At 40.1% G+C, this 26,794-nt stretch overlaps 1 protein-coding gene across 1 annotated transcript in view; it reads left to right on the top strand.

Moving 5' to 3' along the window:
- plxna3 (plexin A3) overlaps window positions 1–26,794 on the top strand; it is a 176,787-nt gene that overhangs the window by 136,611 nt on the left and 13,382 nt on the right. The window contains exons 11-24 of the mRNA XM_026928009.3: window positions 177–273; window positions 4,650–4,840; window positions 5,695–5,843; window positions 6,196–6,316; window positions 8,999–9,135; window positions 11,779–11,946; window positions 12,063–12,156; window positions 13,230–13,469; window positions 13,571–13,714; window positions 18,392–18,626; window positions 20,344–20,486; window positions 21,097–21,353; window positions 22,534–22,600; window positions 24,630–24,776. Of these exons, the coding sequence (XP_026783810.3) occupies window positions 177–273; window positions 4,650–4,840; window positions 5,695–5,843; window positions 6,196–6,316; window positions 8,999–9,135; window positions 11,779–11,946; window positions 12,063–12,156; window positions 13,230–13,469; window positions 13,571–13,714; window positions 18,392–18,626; window positions 20,344–20,486; window positions 21,097–21,353; window positions 22,534–22,600; window positions 24,630–24,776 (2,190 nt within the window). The remainder of the gene's footprint in view (window positions 1–176; window positions 274–4,649; window positions 4,841–5,694; window positions 5,844–6,195; window positions 6,317–8,998; window positions 9,136–11,778; window positions 11,947–12,062; window positions 12,157–13,229; window positions 13,470–13,570; window positions 13,715–18,391; window positions 18,627–20,343; window positions 20,487–21,096; window positions 21,354–22,533; window positions 22,601–24,629; window positions 24,777–26,794) is intronic.

Here is a 26,794-nt window from a genome sequence, read left to right as displayed (position 1 = left end):
CACTATTTGTGGCTATCTGATACCACATTGTTTTCTATTAGCCTTACCTCAGGGTGTCTTTAACCTCATACTACCTCACTATCTGTCTTTGGACAGCATAACTGTATGTAATAATGCCTTGGAGGAACTCATTCCACTCATGTAGTGTCTATATTGTGTCTGTTTATCTTCTGCAGTACTGGTATGAAGGTAATGAGATGGGGGACCTGCCTGTGGATTTCTCCATCGTCTGGGACGGAGACTTTCCCATCGACAAGCCCTCTGCACTGAGAGGTACGTTCCGCTGTTTCATAACCTGCTCACAAGAATTCAAAGCCTTAATCGAGAAATCTCTACAGCAGCAGATCAGAGCTGTAGCCACAGAGGCTTTGCACAACAACATAATTAATAGATAAAGACCAGCAAAGTGTCCTGATATCAGAAAATAAAAGACAAGAAGGAGGTGACAATCACCACAACATGGCGTGTTTTTTTTTTTAACAAGTTTTTTTTTCAAATTTTTTTATATCGAGACATTGAATGGATGCAATCTTGCATACACCATGACTACATATTAACATTTGTTTTCTGTGGTTTGCTTGCTCATAACTAAATGATGTGCAAATAGCAAACCCAATTGTATTTTATTTATTTGCTCTGCCGCAGGCTACCGTTATACGATTGTTGTCATTTCCATTGTAGCCTATAAATAATTAACTGCAATGATACCATCTATAACAAAAAATCAGGATGATTAATTAAAGTAATCAAATGCTAAATTTAACAGTTACAACAATGAAACTGAGCAAGCAGGCTTGGCAGATTGCTAATAAAATTTAACATCCCATTAAAACACTGAAGTTTGATAGTGAAGTAATCAAAGCATCGCTGTCAGCCTCAGGACAGAGAGAGGAGATTTCTTTGTTGCCAGTTTAAGGAGTGATGTGATGTGGATGGAGCATATGTCAGGATTTACTAATGCTAAATTTGCTGCCTTTGGCCAGGTTCATACTTAAGTATCTACTTGTTTAGATGTGTCAGTTAGTCAGTTACATTGGCAAAGAAGCAGCAAATTAATACATACTTACTTCCAGATTCTAAATCGGCAATGCAGTGCTATTAGACATTAAAATCAACCATAGGGAAGACCCATTTTTCACATAGAAAAAGATTAGCGTAGATATCACGTTACATTTACGGCATTTTGGCAGACACCCTTATTCAGAGCACCTTACATTTATACAACTGAGCAGCTGAGGGTTAAGGGCCTTGTTCAAGGACCCACCAGTGACAGCTTGGTAGTGTTGGGATTTGAACTCACACCCTTCTACTCAGTAGGCCAACGTCTTAACCACTGAGCTACCACTACTACCCATATGTACTTGTTGAACATCCCATTCCAGATTTAGTCCCCTTTTGCTGTTAGTAATAAGCTCCACTCTTCTGGGAAGGCTTTCCACTAGATTTTGGAGCCTGGCTGTGGGGATTTGCCCATTTAGCCACAAGAGTATTAGTGAGGTCGGACACTGGTGTCGTATTAACTACCCAAACACTGAAGCTAGCTAACTAGCTTTCATGAAATGAGACGTTGTTGTTCTTTTCATACATGTAATTATATTGGATAACTCAGTATAAATTAAATATAGAGTTCTTGACCTTTCTCTCTCTCACCCTTACTGTGGCACTTTATGGACACTTAGTGCTAATTATATCACATCATTGTAGCAATGCCAGATTGGCAGTCTGATTAAAGAATTATATTGACAGTATTACTCTGCAACTCTTGATAAAACCCATGGAGGAAAGGTCACAACATGTCATGTTTCCGGGTACACAACCGGACACACCTCCTCACCTCAACCAATCGGTGTTCACTTGATGTGTAGAGTGTTCATAAATACGCACAGCATGTTGTTAGGATACTGTCAGGCAGTCAGTGCGTCTTTGTGTGATATGATAATCGTAACCCAACCCCCCAACAAAAACCCCCACTTTGACTCAGGTTAATAATCCTGGAGGGCTAAACAGTGTACAGATCATTGCTGAGTTTAGAGATCAAGCTTACTTTGAAGGTTTTAAGCCCCCTAGTGGTAGAATGTGAGGAAGAAGGAAAAATATAAATAGATAAACAGAAAAAAAAAAACAGAGCATTCCTGTCTTTACTTCTTTGTGTTCATAGTTTATTCAGTGCTTCAGTCTGCTCCAGTGGACAGAAGTGACTTTTTCCATCTATTCAGCCTCATATAGACATGTTCTCATCCAGACTAGCATATTTTATTAACAGATTACTTCAGTGCCTATTTTTGTTTCGTGGCTTCATTTTGTGGCTGGTACGGAAAGTGTCCTTTGTCCCTGCTGTGTACAAATTATATTTCAGACTGAAATGGAAGATGAGGACTGATTTATTGGCGCTTTTGATCTTTTGTGTGGGGAGGAGACTGAAAGAGAGAGTAGAAATTCAAATATCCCAAAGTCGACTATCCTATGAGGACTCAGAAGGATTAACATTTGTGCCATCTCTTTCCAACAGAGATGTCTATAGCACTTTAAATAGCAAGTAGCTCAAATACAGGACTGTGGGTAATGCAAAACCAATTCTGTAATCTGGGTGGACAAATCATAAATTGAAGTTAAAACCTCCAATGTGCTGCTCGGGAAATGACTTAAGTGGTAGCTAACGTAATATAATAACGTATAATGAGCTAGTTTGCTATGATTTAATAAGGACTATGAGCAGTGAATGAGTTTAAGTTTATTATTCTCTTCTAACAAAGTTTATAATGTAGCACATTGTGTTTGCATCCTTAACAAAAGTCAGCAAGTCAGTGATGAATGTTTCGGCTGTGAGCTCTGGGTTTCTTTCCTCACATCGCACCTAAAGGTTATTATTCAAGTCTGGTGAGCGTCTTTATATTCTCTTGATATGTTTACCCAAAAAGTAACAGCGTGAGAGTTATATGATGGCTTTGTGCTTTGTTTCGACAGTGTTTTCATACCTCCATGAAGCACATTATAGTTAACATTTCATGCAGAAATTATTTTTTAAGCATATCCAGATTCTTTAGATTTTCCTTTATTTATTTATTTATTTATTTATTTTACTTAAAATGTATATCAAATATTAAAAAGTAAATGGACTGTAAAATAAAATCGTCCAATGTCCAAAATTTGTAACAAAACATGTAATGAAGACAAAGTTTTTTAGAAAATGTAATTTATGAACATAAAATTTACACTGTATGGGACTGTTGGTACTGATGCAAAAAGGAAAGAAAGAAAGAAAGAAAGAAAAAAATAGTTTTTAAAAATCAAAGATGTTCAGTGGAGTCTCACACAAAAAATAGATTTTACATTAATTCTTTGGTTATTTTTTAATTGTACATAGAAATTTATTAAAGATTGAGAACAACAATGACTTGCTCTAGAGAGCTACAGAAGTTTCTCTTAATTTACAGTAATAAATGCAAGTGATTTTGTGGTGATTTACATCTTATATTTTCCTAAAATGAATAAATAAATAAATAAATAAATAAATAAATAAGTCATTAAGGAGTAGGGTTTTTCCTCTTTTTCTGGCTGTCAAACCTACTTGGTTACTGGGTAACTATGAATTAAAAAAATAATTAAAAAATAACTTAATCTCCTTGTCCAGGTGCCTATGATAGTGATTTGTCCATCCCTATGCTATAACATTTCGTCCTGTTAATATAACGCTACAGCAGTGACAGATATAAACCAGTCCATGATCAAACATAAAGCAGTGTGGATTCATATTCTAAGGTTCTATCTGCGTGAAGTTTTGACACTCCAGCTTCAGCCAATCAAGGCCTATATGTTAAGTACTTTAAATTTACATTATTGAAATTCTGTAATAATTAGGGAGTCCATTTTTTGAGAACGGATAGAATCATTTTATTCTGTGAAATTAAATACAAAAAACACTGTTTATTTTTATACAGTTCTGTCTGACTTTCTTATTAAGCACTCATTTAATATCATTAAATAACTAGTAATAGTCTTGGCAGAAACACCATACACACCATTACATTTGACTTTGTTTGACGTTTAACACCAGATTCAGTAAACAGATGAGAAGATGACTTCTGCTATGCAGATATTTGATTGATCACAAATGAAAGATTCAGAGAAAGGAAAACAGAAAACAAATGAAATATGAAAATCTGAACTCCTCCTACGGTTCTTCTGATGGAGGTGATTGGTTTTGTGTGTGTGTGTGTGTGTGTGTGTGTGTGTGTGTGTGTGTGTGTAGTAGGGACTGGTGTGTCCAGCATCCTCCTGCTCTCTGGCCTCATCCAATCAATACACACCAACTCAACCACCTGCACTTACCCCAGCATGGCTGCTTATTGCAATTACCCAGGGAGCAAGGGCCTGTGTGTGTATGTGTGTGTGTGTGTGTGTGTGTGTGTGTGTGTGTAAGGCAGAGCAGCGAGCTGAGTACAGTAAATGTAAGCGTGGGCTTTGCCTTGGCTGCTTTCACCCTTACAGTTCAATTATCGACTCAGTGCGAGCTGCTGGCTCCACTCCCACTGCTGACCTGCCTTCATCCAGCCAGAAGAGTGCAACACTTTATCCTTCCCTCCCTCCTCTCTCTCACTCTCTCGGTGTGTGTGTGTGTGATGGTGTTGCTGGATGTGCTCTCCACACAGCTCTCCTGTATAAGTGTGAAGCTCAGAGGGACAGCTGCGGTCTGTGTCTGAAGGCAAACAGCATGTTCGAATGCGGCTGGTGTTTGGCAGATAAGCGCTGTCTCCTGAAGCAGCACTGCCCTTCGGCCGAACACAACTGGATGCACCAGGGCCGCCGCAACGTGCGCTGCAGCCATCCCCGCATTGCCAAGGTAACACACACGCATACATACATACATACACATCTACATATACACATACCCACTGTAATAATAAAAAAAGACCCTGTGTTCACACCAAAGCACCTGGAAGACATTTGTATTCACGAACAGCTAGAAAACAAAGCAAATGTTTATCAGATCAAGTGGGCGGGGTGAAATAGATAGAAAACCTGCGTAGATAACCTTTATGCAAAATAGTTAGTGAAGCAAGAGTGACTGTACGATTCACAATAATAAGCAACAAAGTTATTTTCTATGCTAGCTAGCTCGCGTTGATTTGTACGTTACCGTTAAAGGTGCTTCCAGTCTAATTTGTGTCCCTTCTTCCTTCACATCTTCGTCTGACAAGCTTTCAGATTTTAATTCAAGTTATATTCCTGAAAAGTGTCGTTTGCCGTGTCCACTGATGATGTCGCTAACACTACTGTAGTAACCGTTTCAAACTAGGAAGTGGAATTTTATGTGGTGAACCCAGACAAGCGGAGTGATACACACAGTGAATCGTCCCAGTGCAGTTATAGGAAATACAGGCACTCCTGGAGCACTGCTCAACCAATCAAATTAGTGGACCAGAACTAACTGTTGTATAATAGCATGTGATTCGGAACATAGTCATACTGTTTCTGTTCAAGTGTGACTCATGATTATACTATTATTGTTGCACTGACCAATCAACAATCTGCAGTATTTCTAGCTCCACCCATATTTTTTCTGGTTCAGACAAAAAGTCTGATCTTGGATTTGTTACTGTACCATACCACAGTGTCTGGTGGAAAAATGCTCTAACAAGTGTGTGTGTGTGTGTGTGTGTGTGTGTGTGTGTGTGTGTGTGTGTGTGCGCGCAGATCCAGCCCTTGACTGGTCCTAAAGAGGGGGGCACACGGGTGACGATCGAGGGTGAGAACCTGGGGCTGCAGGTGAGAGAGATCACACACGTGCGTGTGGCCGGCGTTCGCTGTAACACTGTGGCACAGGAATACATCAGCGCTGAGAGGTGACACACACACACACACACACACACACACACGACATCTACCACAGCTACCAGTCTCCACAAAACATCAGTTTATAATATCTGTCACTGTAGCGTCATCTGTGCTGAAGTGCTGATGAAATGTGTGTAGTCTGAATGAGACGTTAGATAAAGTGTGTATGAAATGAGATGCTCAACATTCTCTTAAAAGTCAGTCACAGTACAAATAACACACACGCTATAAGGAGGCACTGGACACACTTAATGCTAGATCAGAAATGGAATTGTTCTATGCCTGTTCTATAACTTGTTTCATTTCTGTGCTGTTTTGCGAGTTCTAGCGAGTATGTGTGTGTGTGTTTGTGTCTGTCAGGATCGTGTGTGACATGGAGGAGTCTCTCATGGCGAGTCCCCCGGGCGGTCCAGTGGAGCTGTGTATCGGAGACTGCAGTGCTGATTATCGCACTCAGTCATCTCAGACCTATGCATTTGTGGTACGTAACACTTTTGACATCTCATGTAGCATTTTTTTCTTGCGTTGTTCAGGTGTATATCATTTCTTTAACATTTTGAAGTGTATTATTTTATTTAGTTACAGGTATTAGGGCTGTCAGAATGAACTTCAATGTTTGAATACTATTTTTTTTTCATGTTTACGTATTTAGAGACAAAAAAAAAATCCACATTGGGATGTTTTAGATGTCATTTTCTGCATTTTTAATAGCAATTTTTACATATACAACATAAGAAGGTTCAAACAAATAATAATAAAGCACATTACAGACCATGATGTTCTACTTTTACCCATCAAACTTGTACTGATGTGCGCATTGACTTAAATTTCTGGCCAAATGACACTGATGTAGGAAATAGTTCTGAATAAATTCACATCCTTTATGGCCTGCTTTATTTTTATGGCCTACTGTTTTGTTTTAAATCTGTATCTTGTCTCATTATTGTCTAAACAGATGCTTTTCAACATTATTGTTGATTTTTTCTAAGGCTGAGTCTGAGACGGAATTTTATAGGCCATTTAGAGCACTGTGTTATATTACATCCTATGTAGTGAGTATATGTAGTGAATTGGAAATTAAGAACATGATTCCTGCATTAAGATGGCAGATTTTTACACGGATAACAGATAGCTTAAGAAATGTAAAAATCTATCATTTATAAATAGCAGTGCAAAATGACATTATTATTAGTTAAACAAAATCTTCAATTGTGAATCTGAGATCACAATTTCAGTGTGTACATGTCGTGGTATGTCCTCACCTCAAATTCCACTTTATTATGCTAGACAGAGATAAATAAATAAAGAGATAAAGTTAGCCAATAAGGATCCCCTCCCTGGGGCTGTGGGCCAATCAAATTGCACACTCAGAGCCTGAGAATCAATAGGATTCCTGCTTCCTTAATCTGTTAGCCAATCAGGTCTCCCGTGGAGCTCCTGTGACTGAGCAGCTGAGTGGGAAAGAAAGTAATGTAGAGAGAGGCACGATAAACAAAACACACACACACACACACACACACACACACACACACACACACCCTGCTGAGATTTAAGTGCTGCCTTGCATGATTGGGCCATTTAATCTATTAGTCCAAGCCAGGAAGCAATACAGAAACAAACACACACACACTCCCAAGGAATATAACGTGTAATATATAAAATGTTACCATGATACTAAACTGGAGATTAGATATATAATAATGATAAAAATAACCAGCTGAACTTGCTGAGTGGGCGTGGTTCTAATATTCTGTTCTATTCTATTCGGAATAAAAACACTTTGAGATGTGCTGTTATAGGAAAACAGTCAACAAGTGTTGTGAGGAGGCTCAACACACAGCCAAAGTTGATTATTTTCCTGCACACATCCCAGTGTTTTATTCCTCAGCCAACAGTTACAAATGTTTGTTTATTTACGAATCATACAGTGTACTTGTTATCTGTTTACAGTTACATTTAATGTTGTGGAGTGTCACAGTGACAGGTTAGCTCCTGTTATCACTTATGTTAGGCCTGTACGTTTCTTCTCTGAGTATAGACATAGTTACAACTCATACAGTAAAAACACACAACATACACACACACACACACACACACACACACACACAGTTGGCTGACTCTTGAGGGTTTTAATGAATAGCAGAGACTCATTCACAAGGCTGTACTGAGGGCAGGACTACAGCCAGGCAACTAATTAAGGACAAATGTACAGGCCTGTAGGCGTACACACATACAAACACACACGCACACACTCCGCAATCACAAAACAGATGATCTAAACACACAACACGGGAGCAGCCAGAATGTTTTCATTACAGAAATTAGCAGGACTGGCGTTACAGATATATGAACCGTGTGTGTTGTATGTTTGCATGTGCATTCGGGCTCAAAATCAATTTCACTGTTCAAATGCTGTTTGAGTTTTCAAAATATTAACGCATTTTCCAGCAAACAAAAAATCTGCATTTGATTGCTTAAGATTTCATGTGTTACTTGTAATTGCCTAATACAAGTCTACGTTTAGATAAAACTTTTTAGCTGAAAAAAGTCGCTATCGCTCATCATTGCTGTTTTTTCCACATTTTTCTGATTATGTATTGTTTATTAGTCGTAAAAAATGGATACTAAGTACTTAATGTCTTTTAACAGGCGCATATTTGAGGCACTCTTGCTAAATGTTGCTAAATCTCAAATGGAGTTCTATTTAACATGAAGTGCACTATATAGAGGATACAACTTGAGTGGTATACCCTATGTAGTGAGCATATATAGTGAATACGAAGAAGTCATCAATTTGAAATATTACCTGAAAAAAGCTACTTCTGTGTGAAGACCAAATTAAATAAATAGCAAAAAAGACATAAAATAAAACTAAATGTCGTCAACGTAACAAAAATGATGATATTACCTCCATGTTATTTTACGTGCTTAAGAAAGCGACAGAGTTTTCACCTAGCGTGATTTACACAATACAGTTTAGCTCTTGTTCTAATGTTCACTCTGTCTGTGGCTGTATAATATTATAGACTCATTAATATATGGACGCCTTTAAATATTCTAAGTAATTAATGTTCAAATACAGTTGTGATGACGAAACTTCTTCAAGGTTATACGAATTTATTTGCAGTATCAGGAACTTGGATCTTTGTGTGTTTATCGACAGACGCCCAGTTTCAATCGTGTGCAGCCGGATAAAGGGCCCGTGTCAGGAGGGACCAGGCTGACCATCTCCGGCCGGCATCTGGACGCAGGAAGCGCTGTCACCGTGTTCCTGGCTCAGGAGACATGTGTGTTTGTCAGGTGAGGAGTTCATCCAGGGGGATTGGCTACACTGCTCATTCTGCGGTCTGTTTACAGCCAGAACACACTCTGCTCACACTCCCCGAGCTCACTGCTGCGTGTCATGATGAGACAAATATACAGTACGAGCCCAAACAGCAAAAAGAAGTCCACACTGATACTGCTGTGTGTCAGTCAGAGTAAATGTCATAGCAGGGCTAAACGCGGGGGCGCCGCTGCGTGGCTGGATGTAATCACACACTGCCCTGCATGAGTGGACTCGTCCTCCTGCAGTTCAGGACATCAGTCAGGGACAAGGAGTTTGTTCAGCGTGGTTAAAAAAAAAAAAAAAATCCAGCACAAATGCTGAGCACTGAAAACAAAATAGCACACAATTAAAGGATTACACTGGCTAAAAATTAAACGTACACAATGTAACCTTCAGAGCTAAGCAGAGACACGTTCGGTGCGCTTTAGATTTGCACTAGAGCTAAAGGGGTAATGTTGCTAACGAGTGTAACGATGCTTACAGCCACCAGTTCAGCATCAACGTCACACACTCACGTTAAATCCTGTTGAATTATTCAGTATCTCAGATCTCAGACTAGCATCACAGAGCAAGGAGATGTGGCTTGCAGGTGGAATTTTATACTCGAAGCGAATCAGATGATAATGGTTAAACTTTATGCTTTTACTAAGTGTAGTTGATTTAGCACAGTGTAGTTATAAGCTTTTCTTATGTGTTAGCTACTTTTGCCTTGTAGCTCCAGTACAAAACTAAAGACCTTAGACACTGAGCTCATCTCGGCTGATCAACTCCATTTGGTATGAAAGGAAAATTGTGTAAATTTCATTTTTTGGATGAGTTTTTTTTTTTTTAAAGCATGACTATAATGTGTGTAATCAGCTAGAAGCAAGTTAGGGTCATTAGGGACATTTGAAGCAAAATGACTCAATACAACACCATTTAGAATGCAGTGTCAGTGAGATACAGCGCAGTGAAATACGCAATACAACATAAATCAATATTGTGCTAATAGCTTCAATCCCAAAAGAAGCTTTGAGGAGTCATGTCTCTATTTCTGACTGACAGGCAGAGAGGCTACGCCTCCTTTTACTGGGACTGACAGTCACAAAGACCACACCTCCTTCACTGATACTGACAGCCACAAAGACCACACCTCCTTCACTGATACTGACAGTCACAAAGACCACACCTCCTTCACTGATACTGACAGCCACAAAGGCCACACCTCCTTCACTGATACTGACAGTCACAAAGACCACACCTCCTTCACTGATACTGACAGCCACAAAGGCCACACCTCCTTCACTGATACTGACAGCCACAAAGACCACAGCTCCTTCATTGATACTGACAAGGCACAAAGCCACACCTCTTTTTTTTATTAGGACTGAAAGTCACAAAGACCACACCTCCTTCACTGATACTGACAATCACAAAGGCCACACCTCCTTCACTGATAGTGACAGTCATGAAGACCACACCTCCTTCACTTTTACTGACAAAGGCTACACCTCCTTCACTGATACTGACAATCACAAAGACCACACCTCCTTCACTGATACTGACAATCACAAAGGCCACACCTCCTTCACTGATACTGACAATCACAAAGACCACACCTCCTTCACTGATACTGACAATCACAAAGGCCACACCTCCTTCACTGATACTGACAATCATGAAGACCACACCTCCTTCACTGATACTGAGAGGCACAAAGACCACACCTCCTTCACTTTTACTGACAAAGGCCACACCTCCTTCACTGATACTGACAACCACAAAGGCCACACCTCCTTCACTGATACTGACAGTCATGAAGACCACACCTCCTTCACTTTTACTGACAAAGGCTACACCTCCTTCACTGATACTGACAATCACAAAGACCACACCTCCTTCACTGATACTGACAATCACAAAGGCCACACCTCCTTCACTGATACTGACAATCACAAAGACCACACCTCCTTCACTGATACTGACAATCACAAAGACCACACCTCCTTCACTGATACTGACAGGCACAAAGACCACACCTCCTTCACTGATACTGACAATCACAAAGACCACACCTCCTTCACTGATACTGACAATCACAAAGACCACACCTCCTTCACTGATACTGACAATCATGAAGACCACACCTCCTTCACTGATACTGACAGGCACAAAGGACACACCTCTTTTTATTGAGACTTGGGCACAAAGTCCACGTCTTCTTCACTGATACTGACAGGCACAAAGCCACACCTCTTTTCTGTTGTGCTTGAAAGCCACAAAGCACACACCTTTTTATTAGGACTGAAAGCCACAAAGGCCACACCTCCTTTACTGATACTGACAGGCACAAAGACCATGCCTCCTTTCATGGAACTCACAGGTACAGAGACTCTGCCTCCATTTCCTGGATCTGAGAGGCACAGAGGCCACGCCTCTTTTTATTGGGACTGACAGGCACAAAAGCCACGCCTCCTTTTTATTTATTTATTTATTTATTTTTAAACTAAGCTTGAGTAAAATGTATTGCAATTATTGAGACCAACGCCGTTTCTCTAATTAAATAAGATCAGTTCAACAGCTTTTGTGTGGAAAATATACATAACTTATGAACTCCTTATGTTTCCCTCAAACAGGAGAACGATGCACGAGATTGTGTGTGTGACCCCAGCCTCTGCGTTGGGCTCAGGAGCCTCGTCCATAAAGCTGTTCATAGATAAAGCTGAAATCAGCAGCGACCTGCGTTACATCTACACCGAGGATCCCAGCATCCTCAGCATCGAACCCAACTGGAGCATCATCAAGTGAGAACTCGCAGCACACACACTTAAACACTTACACATCCTGTACCTACATACGTGCATAGAGAATGTGAAATCTGAAGAGCAGATGAGCAACAGCTTCTGTCTCGTCTCTTCAGCGGCAGCACGTCTCTGACCGTGACTGGAACACACCTGCTCACCATCCAGGAGCCCAAAGTCAGGGCCAAATACGGCGGAGTGGAGACCACGAACGTAAGCACACACCCTCCGGCTATTTCTGCAACAGGAAAACCACCGAAATGACCTTCTGGGTTTTGGAGGCTAATTATCACTAACCTTCCATGTGTTTTACATTTATTAAAGACCTGGAGGGCATAAAGCAGGAAAGAGTAGCTTTTAATTTCATGTAAGAAAATGAATATGGTTGAAAATAGAGGCAGGAGAGTTTCTCACGATTCCAGATGTGTTAGAGTAAATCATGCGATGCTTCAGTATGAACTGTAATAAAGCATGTCTAGTAGCAGTCATTCAAAGCAACTGTTGTAATATTAAAGATGTAATGCTACTCAGGTGGATAAATCAGAGTGGATTTTAATTTTATGTAGTGAAATGGTCAGTGACCCGGTTTTATTAACAAAGTACAGTAGCTTGCCTAACTTTAGCGAGCTTGAGGAATGAAACATGGGCGCTGTTGTAGGAGGAATAGCTGTCATCATACAGACTTGACCTCATTCAAATGTCGTTTAGCCTCAAATCACTGGAATGACTGAAGTACACGCACACGCTGGTGGTGAAAACTAAAAGAAAAAATTATTGGGAAGCCTTTGCACATCCTTGTGGATATATAACAAAAACCACATAGGAAAAAATCAAATCTCTTGGTTGTTCTTCTTTATTGGGATATTTTTGAGAGTGAATTTTACATCGGCAGTACTTATGTTGTTGCATAAGCTGAAAGATGGAATGGCTGCAAGGAAAGTAGTGAAGAAAAACAAATTAACTAGCGATAGTGAGTTTGACAGATGTCGTATGTGAGAAAGTTAGACATATGCCAGGAGTGGCAGCAGAGGTAGCAGTGTCACGTGGTTACAGCAGTAACGGATTAGAGCGAAAGAGTTTTCAGGGCAGTTGCATCCCCTGTATAGTGAAAAAGTCACCAGCGTGGTAACCATCTGATCATACACCACGACTAACCATGAAACCATGACACATTAACAACTGTCTAGTTATAACTTTAACTAATACTGTCTAGTTATAACTGATATATGATTAGCACTACTCTCACTCCAGATCAGCCATAAACGATCTTTCTGGTTCTCCTTCAGGTGTGTACAGTGGTAAACGACTCCACCATGACCTGCCTCGCTCCTCCTATTGTCTACACAAAGCGCCAGGTGCCCGAGATCGGCGTTCATCCGGACGAGTTCGGCTTCATCCTGGACCACGTGTCCTCCCTCCTCGTCCTCAATGGCACTCCTTTTACATATTATCCCAACCCAACCTTTGACCCGCTCGGGAATGCTGGGATACTGGAAGTCAAGCCTGGATCTCCTATAATCCTCAAGGTAACCATTCATTTTTTAATTTTCTGATTTCTGGTTTCCCATCTTACAACCAAGTTTAATAGTATTTAATGATAATACATACGCTGTTTTCTTTACACTAGGGTAAAAACCTGATTCCTCCCGCCCCTGGGAATGCCCGTTTGAATTATTCCGTGATGATTGGAGAAACCCCGTGTCTGTTAACCGTCTCAGAGTCTCAGCTGCTCTGTGATTCGCCAGACCTCACCGGAGAGCAGCGTGTTTTGGTGAGTTGTAGAGACGCAATGCGCAACGTCTGCAATATAGTCTGAATTTATGATCGTGCATTTATTTCACTGTGTTCACTAATAAGCACGGCAGAAAATGGATGTGTGGCTGCAAGCAGGCAGAACCACTGAATGTTTGATTTGCATAAGCACAGAACACCATACATCTCACTTAATCAAATCCTATAACAGGGCCGGACGTCGTGGCATTTTTTACATTTGGAATTTTTTTATGCTAATCCACAGCACGTAAAGGTCGACCTCGCCTCACATTAAGTATTTATTATGATTTGGGAGGCGTGCTGATACAAGCACTTTCCCCTCATAATCTTCGAGCCACGAGACAAGTTCCTTCAAAATATGACATGCAGAGAGGACGAGACGAGTGTGTGAGCGAGATGGAGAGAAAGAGAGGGAGGGAAAGAGGAGTGACGGAAGGAATCATGCTCAAAAGGGACCCAAAACGTGTTTCTCGTTTGCTGATGCGTTTTCTTGTTGAACGTAAATATTTGTCAGAATTCTGTCAGGTATCCCTATAATTACAGTCCCAGGCATTCAGTGTCATTAAAACGGATCAATTCCACCCAGCGCCGTCGTCTCCGCCCCTTTCTTTCTTCACCACAGCTCTCAGATTCCATCTGCCCGACTAATTCAGCACAGCATCCAACTCCCTCGGGATCGATGAGAGGAGTCACGAGCCGGGTGCAAATCAAAGAGCAGATTAGGATCCAGTGAGATGTCAGAGGTTCTTCTGAGTCACGGCTTGTCTCTACCTCTCTCTCTCTTTTGCTCTCTTTCTCTCTCTCTCTCTCTCTGTCTCTCTCTCTCTCTCTCTCTCTCTCTCTCTCTATTAATGCCAAGAAGAAAGATAAGGGGGAAAAGGAGGAGCAAGAATGATAGAGAGCGTAATAATGCGCAGAAATCAGTCGTCTAATGACCTGACACATATCGACATCTCTCTGGGCTTCCCTTTGTTCTTCACTCTTCCCCTGCCTCCATAATTCATGCAGCCACGCAGCGCCCAGGCAGCACTGGAAAGGTGAAAGTCGTTAGGAAAGCCGACAGGACGCCGTGTGTAATTGACGTGTGACCACGGAAAGGCTAAGTTCCGTATAACCGCTCCACAGTCGGCCTCCGTTTCTAAGCAGCACTCTAGCACTTTCCGGTCGGAGCTTCATTATAGTCCCACCTGCGCCACTGTGGCTTTTCATGAAGTCATGTGATTGGCATGTGAGTGGAGCACTGTATCCAACTGGGGGCTACTTATATTCTCAAAGATCAGGGTTTTTTTTTGGCAAAAGTAGAAATTAGGCATTAGAAATTTCCATTTTGCCATTATAATAGGGCAGAAAGAAAAAAAGGAAACACTAATGGGGGAATGGAAAATTAATACATTATCCATTTTGCTGTTCTAGTAGTTCAAGAAAAAAAAAAGGCAAAAAGAAAAACTAAGGCTGTCTTCAAAATTGCTCATGTTGGTGCCATGATGATGAAATCATGCCTCATCCAAACCCCTGACATCACCAGTTCTTTAGTTCTGATCTGCCTCATTTTGGCTTGCAGTTCCACCAGATTAAGAGCTGAACAATTAGTTATGTAATCAGGGATGGGAGTTTACTAATGCACGATGCAAATCATAATAACTTCGGAGATGAAAAATACTAACGGTTAATGTAGGTAGTTACAGGTTCATCACTTATTAAGGAGTTCTACTTGGAACCCGTTCTGAAGGAGAAACACTCTATTATAGGGTTCTACATAGAGGGGCAAACTGAAAAATACTTCCGGACTTTCCTAGTACTTCTGGCTATGAGAACATATAGGATGTTATGCTCCGTAGTCAAATTCTTCAGTGTCTATAAGCTACACACTACAAAGACATTGTCACAGGCAACAGTAATTTGCAAGATAAGAAATCCATGTTTTTGTTGCCTTCAGCTTTTTATTGGGTGTATACCTGATCAAAAGAAGCGTTAGCATTATCAGTGTAGCTCATATACAGTTTGTTGTTATCCTTAGAGTTCTGCTTCCCAGTTGTACTTTTAATTTTGCAAAATGTTCCAACAATAATTAAAAACAAAATGCACACTTTGTATTTTAATAGCAGTTGCTTGTCATGGTGGTCTCAGGCTCAGATGCTCCACTCATTGAATACAGAGCATTTGATGTCTTTTGGTGCACTTTTCTGGTCACAAGCTTCAGGATCATGAAGGTTGCAGTCTGACTGGCTCTCTGGACTTCTTCACAAAATTTTGAACACCATGACACAATGAGCTTTTTGCAGCAAAATATAGACAATGGTTTAACAACGTTCACAGAATGCTGTCTGTAAAACTTAGTCAAGAGTTTTGGGTGAAGCACATAGTAGTAAGTAGGTGGGATACACCCATGTGTTGGCTGAAAGACTATGGGGAAAGGTTTGTGGTTGGTCATCTGACATGTCCGTCAAATTGAGTAGGCAGTTCTTGGCCATGTTTATTAACAAAATGTACCAGACTTTCTAAATGAGTTAGAGGTCTGTCCTGCGAGACTGTTGTCATGGTAACAAAATGACCAAGAAGAAGGGCAAAAACAAGATGAACATAAAATTAACTTAATGACACCGTCCCCAAGCCCCTCACGTCACTGTTCGGTTGTGGTTTTGGAACCGAACTGAATTTGTCAGTCTTTGAATCCCTCCTTTAACATCTGGTAGACAACATAATAAATGACCTCTGCTTAACGTGGTATTTAGCCATCTGAAGAATATATTATATAATTGCTATTTGTCGTTTGGAAGTGATATATTTTGCCACACAGCCAGCTGAGCTGATTGTTAGCGTATCCCCCCTCATGGTGTTTTTAACAGCATCACATAATTTACCATTGATTATAATCCTCGGGGATTCAATTGTTGTGGGGGATTTGAGCTGCATCACAAAAAGCAGTTATTAAGCGAAGCTCTGCTGGTGTGTTATCAGTGTGGACTGCATTGCTGCTTTAGCTGCCTTTAAAGAGCAGAGGGTTTTTTTAAACTTCAGGTAAACAAATATAAGCCGTATCATTCAGTTCGGCAACTCAGCAGTTCTCCAACTGAGGCAAACTGAACCAGAATCCTTAGTCAGTGAAATACAAAGTTAACGTGAACTCATTATAGCTTCATCCCCGTGAATGTGATCTTTCTGAGTGACGACTGTCCCTCAGTCAATGACGGCACAGATTAAGTTAAATTTATCAACCAATGGCCAACTTGTCATGTGACACCACCATAAGGCTAGTTAGCTTGCTAGCAAACTTGGCCTCTGGTTTAAATGACACAATAGCTAAAGTTAGAACTCTTGCTAAGTAGCTAGCTGGCTAGCTTGGATTTCAGCTAGCTATAAAATCAGTATTATGTAAAATTGTTTAAAATGCAGTGCTGTTATATAGAAAGGCCATTCATGTAGTAGGTAAAAATACCTACGTAACCTAGAGAGCTAGCTCATTATTGTTATTTGTATATTGTACTCAAAGGGCCTTTTGCAAAGATGCCATGAGAAAATTGTAAATTCAATCATAGCATGAAGAACAGAATAATTTAGTTAACATAAACTAGCTTGCTAGCAAAACTGGCTCGTAGTTTTAATTACACAGTATCCTAGTTAGCCTAATGTTAATTCTCTTGTTTCCTAACAAGGATGACTTGCCACATTGTTAACTAGCTTAGATGTTAGCTAAAATAAGTAAAATAAGATTTTAAATAAGCTAGTGTTACAAAAAAAATGGCTATCAGTGCAGTAGCTTAATATTACCTGCATAAATTAAATGCAATATTTACCTAACATCAGCTTGCTAACGAATCTGGCTCCTAGTTTTAATTACACAGTATCAGAGTTAGACTAATGTTAACTTGCTTGCTAACTTGTTTTCTAGTTTAAATAGCACAGTAGAGCCTAATGTTAGGTCATTTGCTAAATTGTAAACTAGCTTGGATGTTAGCTAAATCACTCTAAATTAGATTTTAAAATGAACTGTTACAACAAATGCATAGTCTTGCGATGGCTAAATGTTAGTGTTAACTAGCTTACTTTCAAATTTGGCTAGCTACTTAACGTAGAGTAGCGGCTGCTGTAGACCTGTCTTTAATGTTAGTTAATCTAAATAGTCAGCTAGTGTTAGCTCAGTGCCATGTTTAGGTAGCTGACTATCTTAGCTAATATTGTTAAACCATTATATTGCATTCTTAAAAACAAGGTTTATGCTAAGCATTACATCAAACAGATAAAGGGGGAAAGGTCTACTAGTGATGATGTATGTTCAGGAGTGGGATGACTGAGGTTTTTTTTTTTTTTTTTAATAAATGGCTGGCTCTCTCAAGGAATCCTGCAATGTGAATTGGCAATACTTCGAGACAGTGGGGAATTTTCTGATTTAGTTTCAGATGCCAGACAGTCATCAGGGATTTTTGAGTTTGGGAAAAAAAAAGAGCCCACTAGAGACAAGTGCAGGGCTTCTGTCCTTAGGGGTCAACTGGTAGACAGCACCATCTCGCCATTAAAGAGCAGTTTTACTTCTCTCCTCAGCCAATCAGGGACACAGAGCCATTAGGAGAGGACAGTAACAGCAGGATTTTGGCACTGGGTGGCCCGAGGATTCGTAGGTAGCAGTAGTGAAACCAGTGTGTGCTAATGTTTTTTTTTTTCTTTTTTTTCTCCTTAGATTTTGGTTGGCGGGTTGGAGTACTCCCCTGGCACTCTCCACATCTACTCGGACAGCACGCTGACACTTCCCGCTATCATTGGGATTGGAGCGGGCGGAGGTGTCCTCCTCATAGCCATCATCGCCGTCCTCATCGCCTACAAGAGGAAGACGAGGGACGCGGATCGCACACTCAAACGCCTGCAGCTCCAGATGGACAACCTGGAGTCCCGGGTAGCACTGGAGTGCAAGGAAGGTGAGGTGATCTGCATCTCAGTGGTCAGATAGTATCTGTGACTGTAGATATACATATTACAGATCTAAATAGTCACATAGGATTATGCTGATTTAAAAAAAAATTAAGACAGAACACTGTCAGAGCATCATATTTTTCTTAAAGGTACAGTTTGTAAAACTGAATAATGTTTCTAGAACTGTCAAAATCAAATAATTTTAATAATAATTTAAAATTATTGTAGAAAATCTGTCATTTTCATTTTACTATGAAATGTGTTTGCTGAGTTTCTTCATTTAGGTTTTTGGTTATATTTTTTCTGGCCCAGAAATTAGCCCCACCCACAGCTTTTTCCCTAAAAATTCACAAAGCATAAGTTGTTTTCAACAGAGGTGGTCTGTTGAGTAAATTGAGGGGAATTCACCTTGCAGGTCACAGGGAGCATAAAAAATTATAAACTGCTTTTTGGATATAATCCTTTTGTTTTTTTATATATATATATATATATATATATATATATATATATATATATATATATATATATATATATATATATATATATATAATTTGTTTCTTTTGTTTCTTTCACTGTTACTTATACACTTAAATACCCTTAAATTAGGTAATTTTTCTAATTTTTCTATGACTATGACTTGTCTAATCTAGCAAGTTAACAGAGCTAGCTTGTATGGCTTGCTAACAGAGCTAATGATTCTTTAAGTAATGCAAATAATATATGCATGACCTAAAATCGGTTATTCATGTATCTTTTAGAACAATAAACATTTCCTCAGATGCTTACACATTAAAAATGATCACAACAAATTTTTTTCCTTAGGTTTTTCCTCACATGTTCACATTTTTCCATAGACATTCATTAATTTTACAGCATTAAGAGAGAACACCAACATGTCCAAGTTTCTAATGTTTGTATCTGTGGTCATGACTTCCATTCTGCCATTACATTTTTCTGCCATTATATCTTTGATCAAAGCATTTAACTTCAGATTCCTCCAGCTGCTTCTGCAGAGAATTGTCCACTAAGTGAATTAATTGTAAAGCTGAATAATAGTGGGATAACCCACTAGCTGCTCACTGGAGTGTTCATGGTTCAGATAGTTACAATATCGCCCTCGCAGTGCCAAACTCTCAGGCATAATAGGGAGTTAAAAGCTTTATAATTGGCTGCTAATGTTTTAATGCGAAAGAAGAAGCCTGAACGTGTACTTTACAGTTGATCGCAAAAACTGCTCGCTTATCTGCTTCATCCGCTCAAATTCTCACTGTCTGCGAATCATCCGAGGATTCACACTCTGCTCTCGCCTCGGTGCCTTCCATCACTGTACAGCCATCATACTGCAAATGCATTTGTGTGTGAGATGACAGCAGGTCTGAAATCGACACAGGGTTTGGCGCAGGCTTTACAGAGTGATTGAACTGGGTCATGTCATAATGTGCTCATCTTTTGAAGCTGGCTTTATTTCTGGGTTTAGACTTTTAGCAGTTGCAGAAGTTGGAGCTGTTTTGGTTCTGGGAGATTTATTCATTATTAAAAGTACTGTTTACAAATTTGCAATGAGGGCAATTTCAGTCGTCTCACACAAATAAACAAGGTTCCTTTGACTTTCTGATGTATTATAATGCAAACTTCTCTGCACAGTGTTTTGCTCAGATCAGATCGGATTTGTCTGTCTTGATTGTTTGCTGACTATACCCATCTGACCTTCCTGTTCTCCAGCATTCGCCGAACTGCAGACAGACATCCAAGAACTGACCAATGACATGGATGGTGTGAAGATCCCGTTCCTGGAGTACCGTACCTACACTATGAGAGTGATGTTCCCTGGCATCGAGGAGCACCCGGTTCTAAAGGAGCTCGACGTGAGTTAAAAACAAGCCTAAAAATCCGTTCTCCCTGGTATAGTTCATTCTGTCTGTTTCTCTGTCTGTCTGTCCGTCTGTCCCCAGGTGTTGTCTGACACTTAGATATGCAGTGAGCTGGTTGCAAGAACTCAGCCTCTCTCCCCTCCCTGGTTTTTCTTTTAATCCTTCACCAGGGGGGAGAAGAAGAGGATAAAAGCCCTAGGATGTGCTTTAAAAAGCTTCCCTAAGCTCCAGCGCTACCTCAGTAGTGTGTTTCAGAGCAAACATGCTGCTTTCTGCTTGCTTTTTAATTAAAACCTCTGACACATGCCGAAACCAGCAGCCATGCAAAGACCCCGTGGAAAAGGCATCTAGTGACGTGCCTTCCGAAAAATGTTTTGAAAATAGTCAGCAGGAAAGAACGAGCCCTTTGACAGTGGCATTTTTAACTGCGTTTGACATTCTGCATTCAGGAAGCAGTCAAGCGAAAAATAGCACATTCATTCGTCCCATTGTTCTCAACTGTTTCATTCATTCCATTGAATCGTTATTTGTTCTTTGTTTCTCCTATTATTTAATCTAGCCATCTATTTTTCTTCTTCCCCCTCCCCCCTTAATTTCTCTGCAGTCTCCAGCTAATGTGGAGAAGGCCTTGCGTCTCTTCAGCCAGCTGCTCCACAACAAGATGTTCCTGTTGATGTTCATCCACACGCTGGAGGCCCAGAGGTCTTTCTCCATGCGTGACCGAGGCAACGTGGCATCTCTTCTCATGGCGGCGCTGCAGGGTAGGATGGAGTATGCTACCGTAGTGCTCAAGCAGCTTCTGGCTGACCTCATCGAGAAGAACCTGGAGAACCGTAACCATCCCAAGCTGCTTCTGCGACGGTAAGGCTCCCATTTTGGAGCTCCACAACAGAGGGAGATGGTTCTACTCAAGAGTTCTTTCCTAAAGAGTTTCTACTTATAACCTTTTCTGAAAGGGTTGTGTATAAGAAACCTTCTGGGTGCTAGATGGGAGTCTACAGAGAGTGTCCCTGCTGTGATAGTTTACCAAAGATAGATTCTGAAAAAAAAAGCAGATTTCCTGGGGCATTAGAGGAAAAAAGAGCCTTGAATGGGTTCTCTATGATCAACACTAGTTTCAACACTCGTTTCAAAACTAAACCTCAGTCATGTCATGCAAATCCAAACACAAATATTTGCTGAGTTAATCAACTCTTGTGATGAGAATGATTACCATGTTAAAAATAGCATAATAATAATAGTAATAATAATAATAATAATAATAATAATAATAATAATAATAATTTATAAAATATTAGAAGAACAAAGCTAAGTGTTCATAGTCAAGCACACTGTAATGATTTAACTATAAATTTATTAGAATTAGTTTAAATCATAAAAAGTATATAAGAGTTGAAAACTGATAAACAAATATACATATTTTATCTTGATTTTAAAACACTTATAGAGCAAACATAATTCCAGAGTTCTGGGAAGATCTTCCACACGCTTCCCTGGAAATAAAGGCGTGGAAGTGAAAGGGATGAAAATAAAAGAGAATAATAAGGGGCCTAGAAAGGAACCTTGTGGGACCTCATACTGCACAATTTTAGGCCCTGAAGAATCTCTTAAGCCCACAAAAATAGCAATTGATTGTCAAGTAAGATCTAAACCAGGCCAGAGCTTGCCTGTCTAATCTGATTATGTTCCATGTTCAATAGTGTGAAATGTTGTATTTAAAGCCAGCAACACTAAAACAGAAACATACCCACCTGAGGCAAGCAGTACCTCGCTTCTTCAGATGGAGAAGTTTCCAGTAATCAGACTGAAATACGCTCTGCTCGTTATTAAAATTTTGGAATCTTTTGGAGCTGTTGTTTTTCTAACTGAATGGACTAGCCTAATCTTTCTTATTTCAAACTCCAAAAGGGAAAACAGAATAGCATGAAAAACACACAAAAAAAAATTAAGAAGAATACACAAAGACAAGCTAAATCATGAAGACAGTAATAAAACAGAAAGGGTTTGCAGACGGTTAACATGCTGCGTCTCTCTTTTGCAGAACGGAATCCGTGGCCGAGAAAATGCTCACCAACTGGTTCACGTTCCTTCTGCATCGCTTCCTCAAGGTTTGCCAGATTTCCTGCATAGATTTTCTAACTCTATTTTTCATCTCTGAAGCTTGACAAACACTCAATACAGGCCTGAGATCTGCCATCTCTTGGCTGGGAAGCTAATGCTTTCACATGGTGACTCACTGCAGAGATGGTATGGATCTGGCTCAGGCTTAGCCTCAGGAATGCCACAGTTTCTCCCCCCCATCTCTAAACAATCCCTCAGCGACCAGCTGGGCATCCTTCCAAACCCACTTCCTGTCAGGTGCTCCCTGATCCCCGAGCAAAACTTTGGCCTTACCCGAAAGCTGCGGTTGTGCTGCTCAGACAAACCCCTGTTCAGGACGCTAACATCAGGCACATTGTGTGCTCTGGGATAGAAATGCTCCTCGGAATGCAGTCCTGGCTGAATGCCAGGCATGCTTAAGTCCCATCAGTGCCAATGTTAAAGTATTCTGGCCACGACATTGGCCTCCAGGAGTAAATACATTCGAAATGATTCCACAAGCTTACGCAAGGCTCGATTTCATAGTGCTACCATGTCTTTCAGTATATCCGTGTTGATATTATTGGTAGTTTCCTTGAATTGGTAATGTTCAGCTGTGTTTAAGCACAGGTATAGCTAAACTGTGTTCAGGTCATTCATATAAACCCTCTTCACAGTAGTGTTATGTTTAAAATGCAAATAATAAAATTAACTAGCTAATGTAACTTAACCATACAGCTCATGTAAATAGCTTGGGGTTCATTTGCATGACAATAAAACATGACAGGGATTGCTGTTGTAGCAAATACAGCAACGACTGGGCGGTATAATGCGACCCGAAGCAAAGCGGAGTTACTCTTACTACCTGGAAGTTATTTTTCTCTTTCAGCATGTCCTGAAGTGTTTTATTTCTCTTATACAACAGCAATTTGATAGCGATTACATTATGAATTTATTAAAGAACAACACATCATGCTTTTTATCCGTTTATAGTTACATGTAATGTTGTGGAACATCCACAAGATGAATTGGTTCCTGTTATCACTTATAGCAGCTTATAAACAGTTGTTTCCTCACCAGTCTCTTTTTTTTTCTCTCTTGAAGTTAATAAGACAAAAATGTACAGCTTGTCATGTTACTGAGAAAGGGCAAAACATAAACTCCTCTCCCCTGAAGACTTTGACAATATCAATGATTATACTTATTTCTTTGTTGAGTTAAAACATGTTTTTAAAATCTGTTTAGACTCAGATTATATAGTGTTTATGTATAGTAACCAGGGACCATACAGGTCCATGGTTACTATGGAAACGATAACATATTACAACATTAAGCATATTAATATAAACCTATGATTTGGATTACAGCCAGAACTACTGTCATTGCTACTGTTATGTGAAAACAATCAACACCTTCTGACCAATCAGAATCAAGAATCGTGCCTGAGTATTTAATCATTCTTTCGTTGTTTCATTGCCTTTGTCTGCCTGTCTCTCTCTTTCTCTCTCTCCTTCGCACCCCCGCTCGGGGTCTGTGTGCATGTGTAGCAGAGTGAGCATCAGGATGTCAGGCTGTAATTAATAATGTCAAGCTGATCTAGCCTAAGGACTAAATAACAGCCTTCCCTCAGTATCGCTGCTTAGTCATCAATAGATTTTAAGTGGATAATTGGCGAGTTCTTCGCTCCTTGCAAATGCCATCTAAAAAGGAATGTGATTGGGCATCTACAGTCTCTCTGTGCACTGGTCTCTCAGTCTCCTCCACTCTTCCCCAGTTTCTGTCTTCCATTTTCCCATCTTCTGTACCTCTTACGTATGGCCTTATCAATTTTTGTACCTGTAAATTGCACCATGTGTTTTATTGCCCTGTCTGTAAATCATGGAATTAATGCATTTGAATGGCTGGATGGCATTTAGTTTGTTTTTTATGCCTTCTTAAAAATGAAAATGACACATTTGAGTGCAATTTGATTGCTTTTCTGGAGTGTTGCTTGTGACAGTTGACCCCTTAAGTGTATTCCGGATTATTCTCACTTCTCTTTTCTGTTTCGTTCTGCAGGAGTGTGCAGGAGAGCCTCTCTTCATGCTGTACTGCGCTATAAAGCAGCAGATGGAGAAAGGGCCGATCGACGCAATCACCGGAGAGGCGCGCTACTCGCTCAGTGAGGACAAGCTCATCCGACAGCAGATCGACTACAAGCAGCTGGTCAGTGTGTGCCCTCAGTGTGTGCACTGTCTCACCTCCCATAATGCCTCTCCCGTTTCCCATCAGCCCCCCACTCCCCCACCACCCGGCAGATCCGCTGGGGCCAGGTGTTTGACTTTGGTTCAATACATGAATACACACCCGAGCGAATAGGGAGCAAATGATGTATCTTACAACCGTGCTATAACGGATCACTGGATCGATGGGAGTGTTTTCGAGCAGTGCCGTTTACTCCCATTAACATTCAGCCGGTGGAGTCTGAAGGTTAGCTTAAACCCGCTGTTATTCAGGGCTCGGCGCGTACTCCCTTCTCCACCGTTATGATAGATGAGTTACTAAGGTTTCAGCTCCTCTGCTGCCGCTGAAATGTATATGCCTCCCAGAGCACCGACGCCCATCAGACAGATGAGGACAGGCCGTGTGGTGAATGCAGAGAGGGCAGACGAAAGAGGAGTGCATGTAGGACAGATGAAGATGCCCAATTTCTGCAGTACCATCACTGTAGTTTATATAAGCAGGAGGTTAAATAATAATAGTAATAGTATGTGTCTGAGATCTGAAGGAAGGGAAGCAGGTCCTGTTCAGGGCCGGTAACAGGAGGTGGAATGAGCATCCAACAGATATTTAGAAGCAAAGTGATGCAAAACATCTGCTAGATGTTTTTTTCCTGAGACTGACATCATTTAAAATACAAGGCCATACAGAATGGAGAGCAGTGCTTCTCATTACAGCAATTTGGACACTAAATACTGTTTATGGTATGCCCCAAGGTTTGGCTTGAATCGCGTGTAACATACTTGTAAATGGAAATTTTTCATCAGCTAATAACGAGAAGGTTATTATAATTATTCATTTTAATCATTTATAGCAAATACTATAAAAAAAACCATTTGCGTGCTAAACCATTATGGTACTTTATTATTTTAATTCAATATTTAAATAAAAAACAGCCTTACATCTGCTTTTCAATCACATGAATTGATCTATTCATGAATCTGCTAAATATATACAAATCTAAACTCAGTAGATTTAGCCCCAGAACTAGCTGTTGTTCACTAATGTGACAAGTGATTATGTTTAAGTAATGAAACATCACATCACCACAAATATTTGTTGCAGTTCTGTTAACCCCCGAGGCCATCAGTAGGGCTAGTTCATACATATCTAAATAGTCCATACACTCTCATATCTACATACCGTGCCTATTAATTACATTAAGTAATAACAATAAAAAAATATAAAATCACAAACATTATTAATAGGGGTCCAAGCACTACATGCAAATCATCACAATTTGCAATTAGTGCCTGTTTAGCCAATCCTTTGCTTTTTTTTTTTTCCTTAACACTTTCTTATGCATAACAATTATACATGACATTCAAGTATGAAAACAATTTCACGAACAGACAATGAACGAACATAATAGCCCCAACCGGCAATCATCAGGGTCCAAGCACTTTTCACAAATGGTCATAAAATTGCAATTACTGCCAAGTTGATCACTCTTTTTCTTTTACATTGTTGTTTTCTTGTGTTCTTGGTGTTTATTCATTCACAAGGGGATTTTTTTGGGTCAAGACGTTGGTAGCCATGTTCATTTATTTTTCTGTTTGATTTTTGGGAAGTGGTGAAACATCTTGGTTACAGAAAATATACCAAATTTCTACAATAACAAGTTAAATATTTTCTCAGAGCTACTGAATACTATGCTTGGAGTACTAGTCCAAGACTTTAAGGGGTTAAAATTACATTTGGTGTATGTAAAAAAATAAAAATAAAAAAAAACAAACAAACTTGCAGTTCAAAAGGAAAGTGAGCAGCTCAACCCGCTCAAGCCATTAATGACACAAACTCGCCGATTTATCATGCTGCCTATTAAAGAAGACCAGACCTTTCCTCTGGCTCTGTCTCCTTCCAAACAGCCCTGCCAGGAAACACTGCACTTAAACCATTACTGATTTATTTAAACACACATGACCTGCACCTTATAAAAATACTACAGGTAAAAACTCTTCACA

Source organism: Pangasianodon hypophthalmus, chromosome 8 (genome assembly GCF_027358585.1).
Source record: "Pangasianodon hypophthalmus isolate fPanHyp1 chromosome 8, fPanHyp1.pri, whole genome shotgun sequence".
Taxonomy (NCBI): Eukaryota; Metazoa; Chordata; class Actinopteri; order Siluriformes; family Pangasiidae; genus Pangasianodon; species Pangasianodon hypophthalmus.
This window is presented reverse-complemented; position numbering and strand designations above follow the sequence as displayed.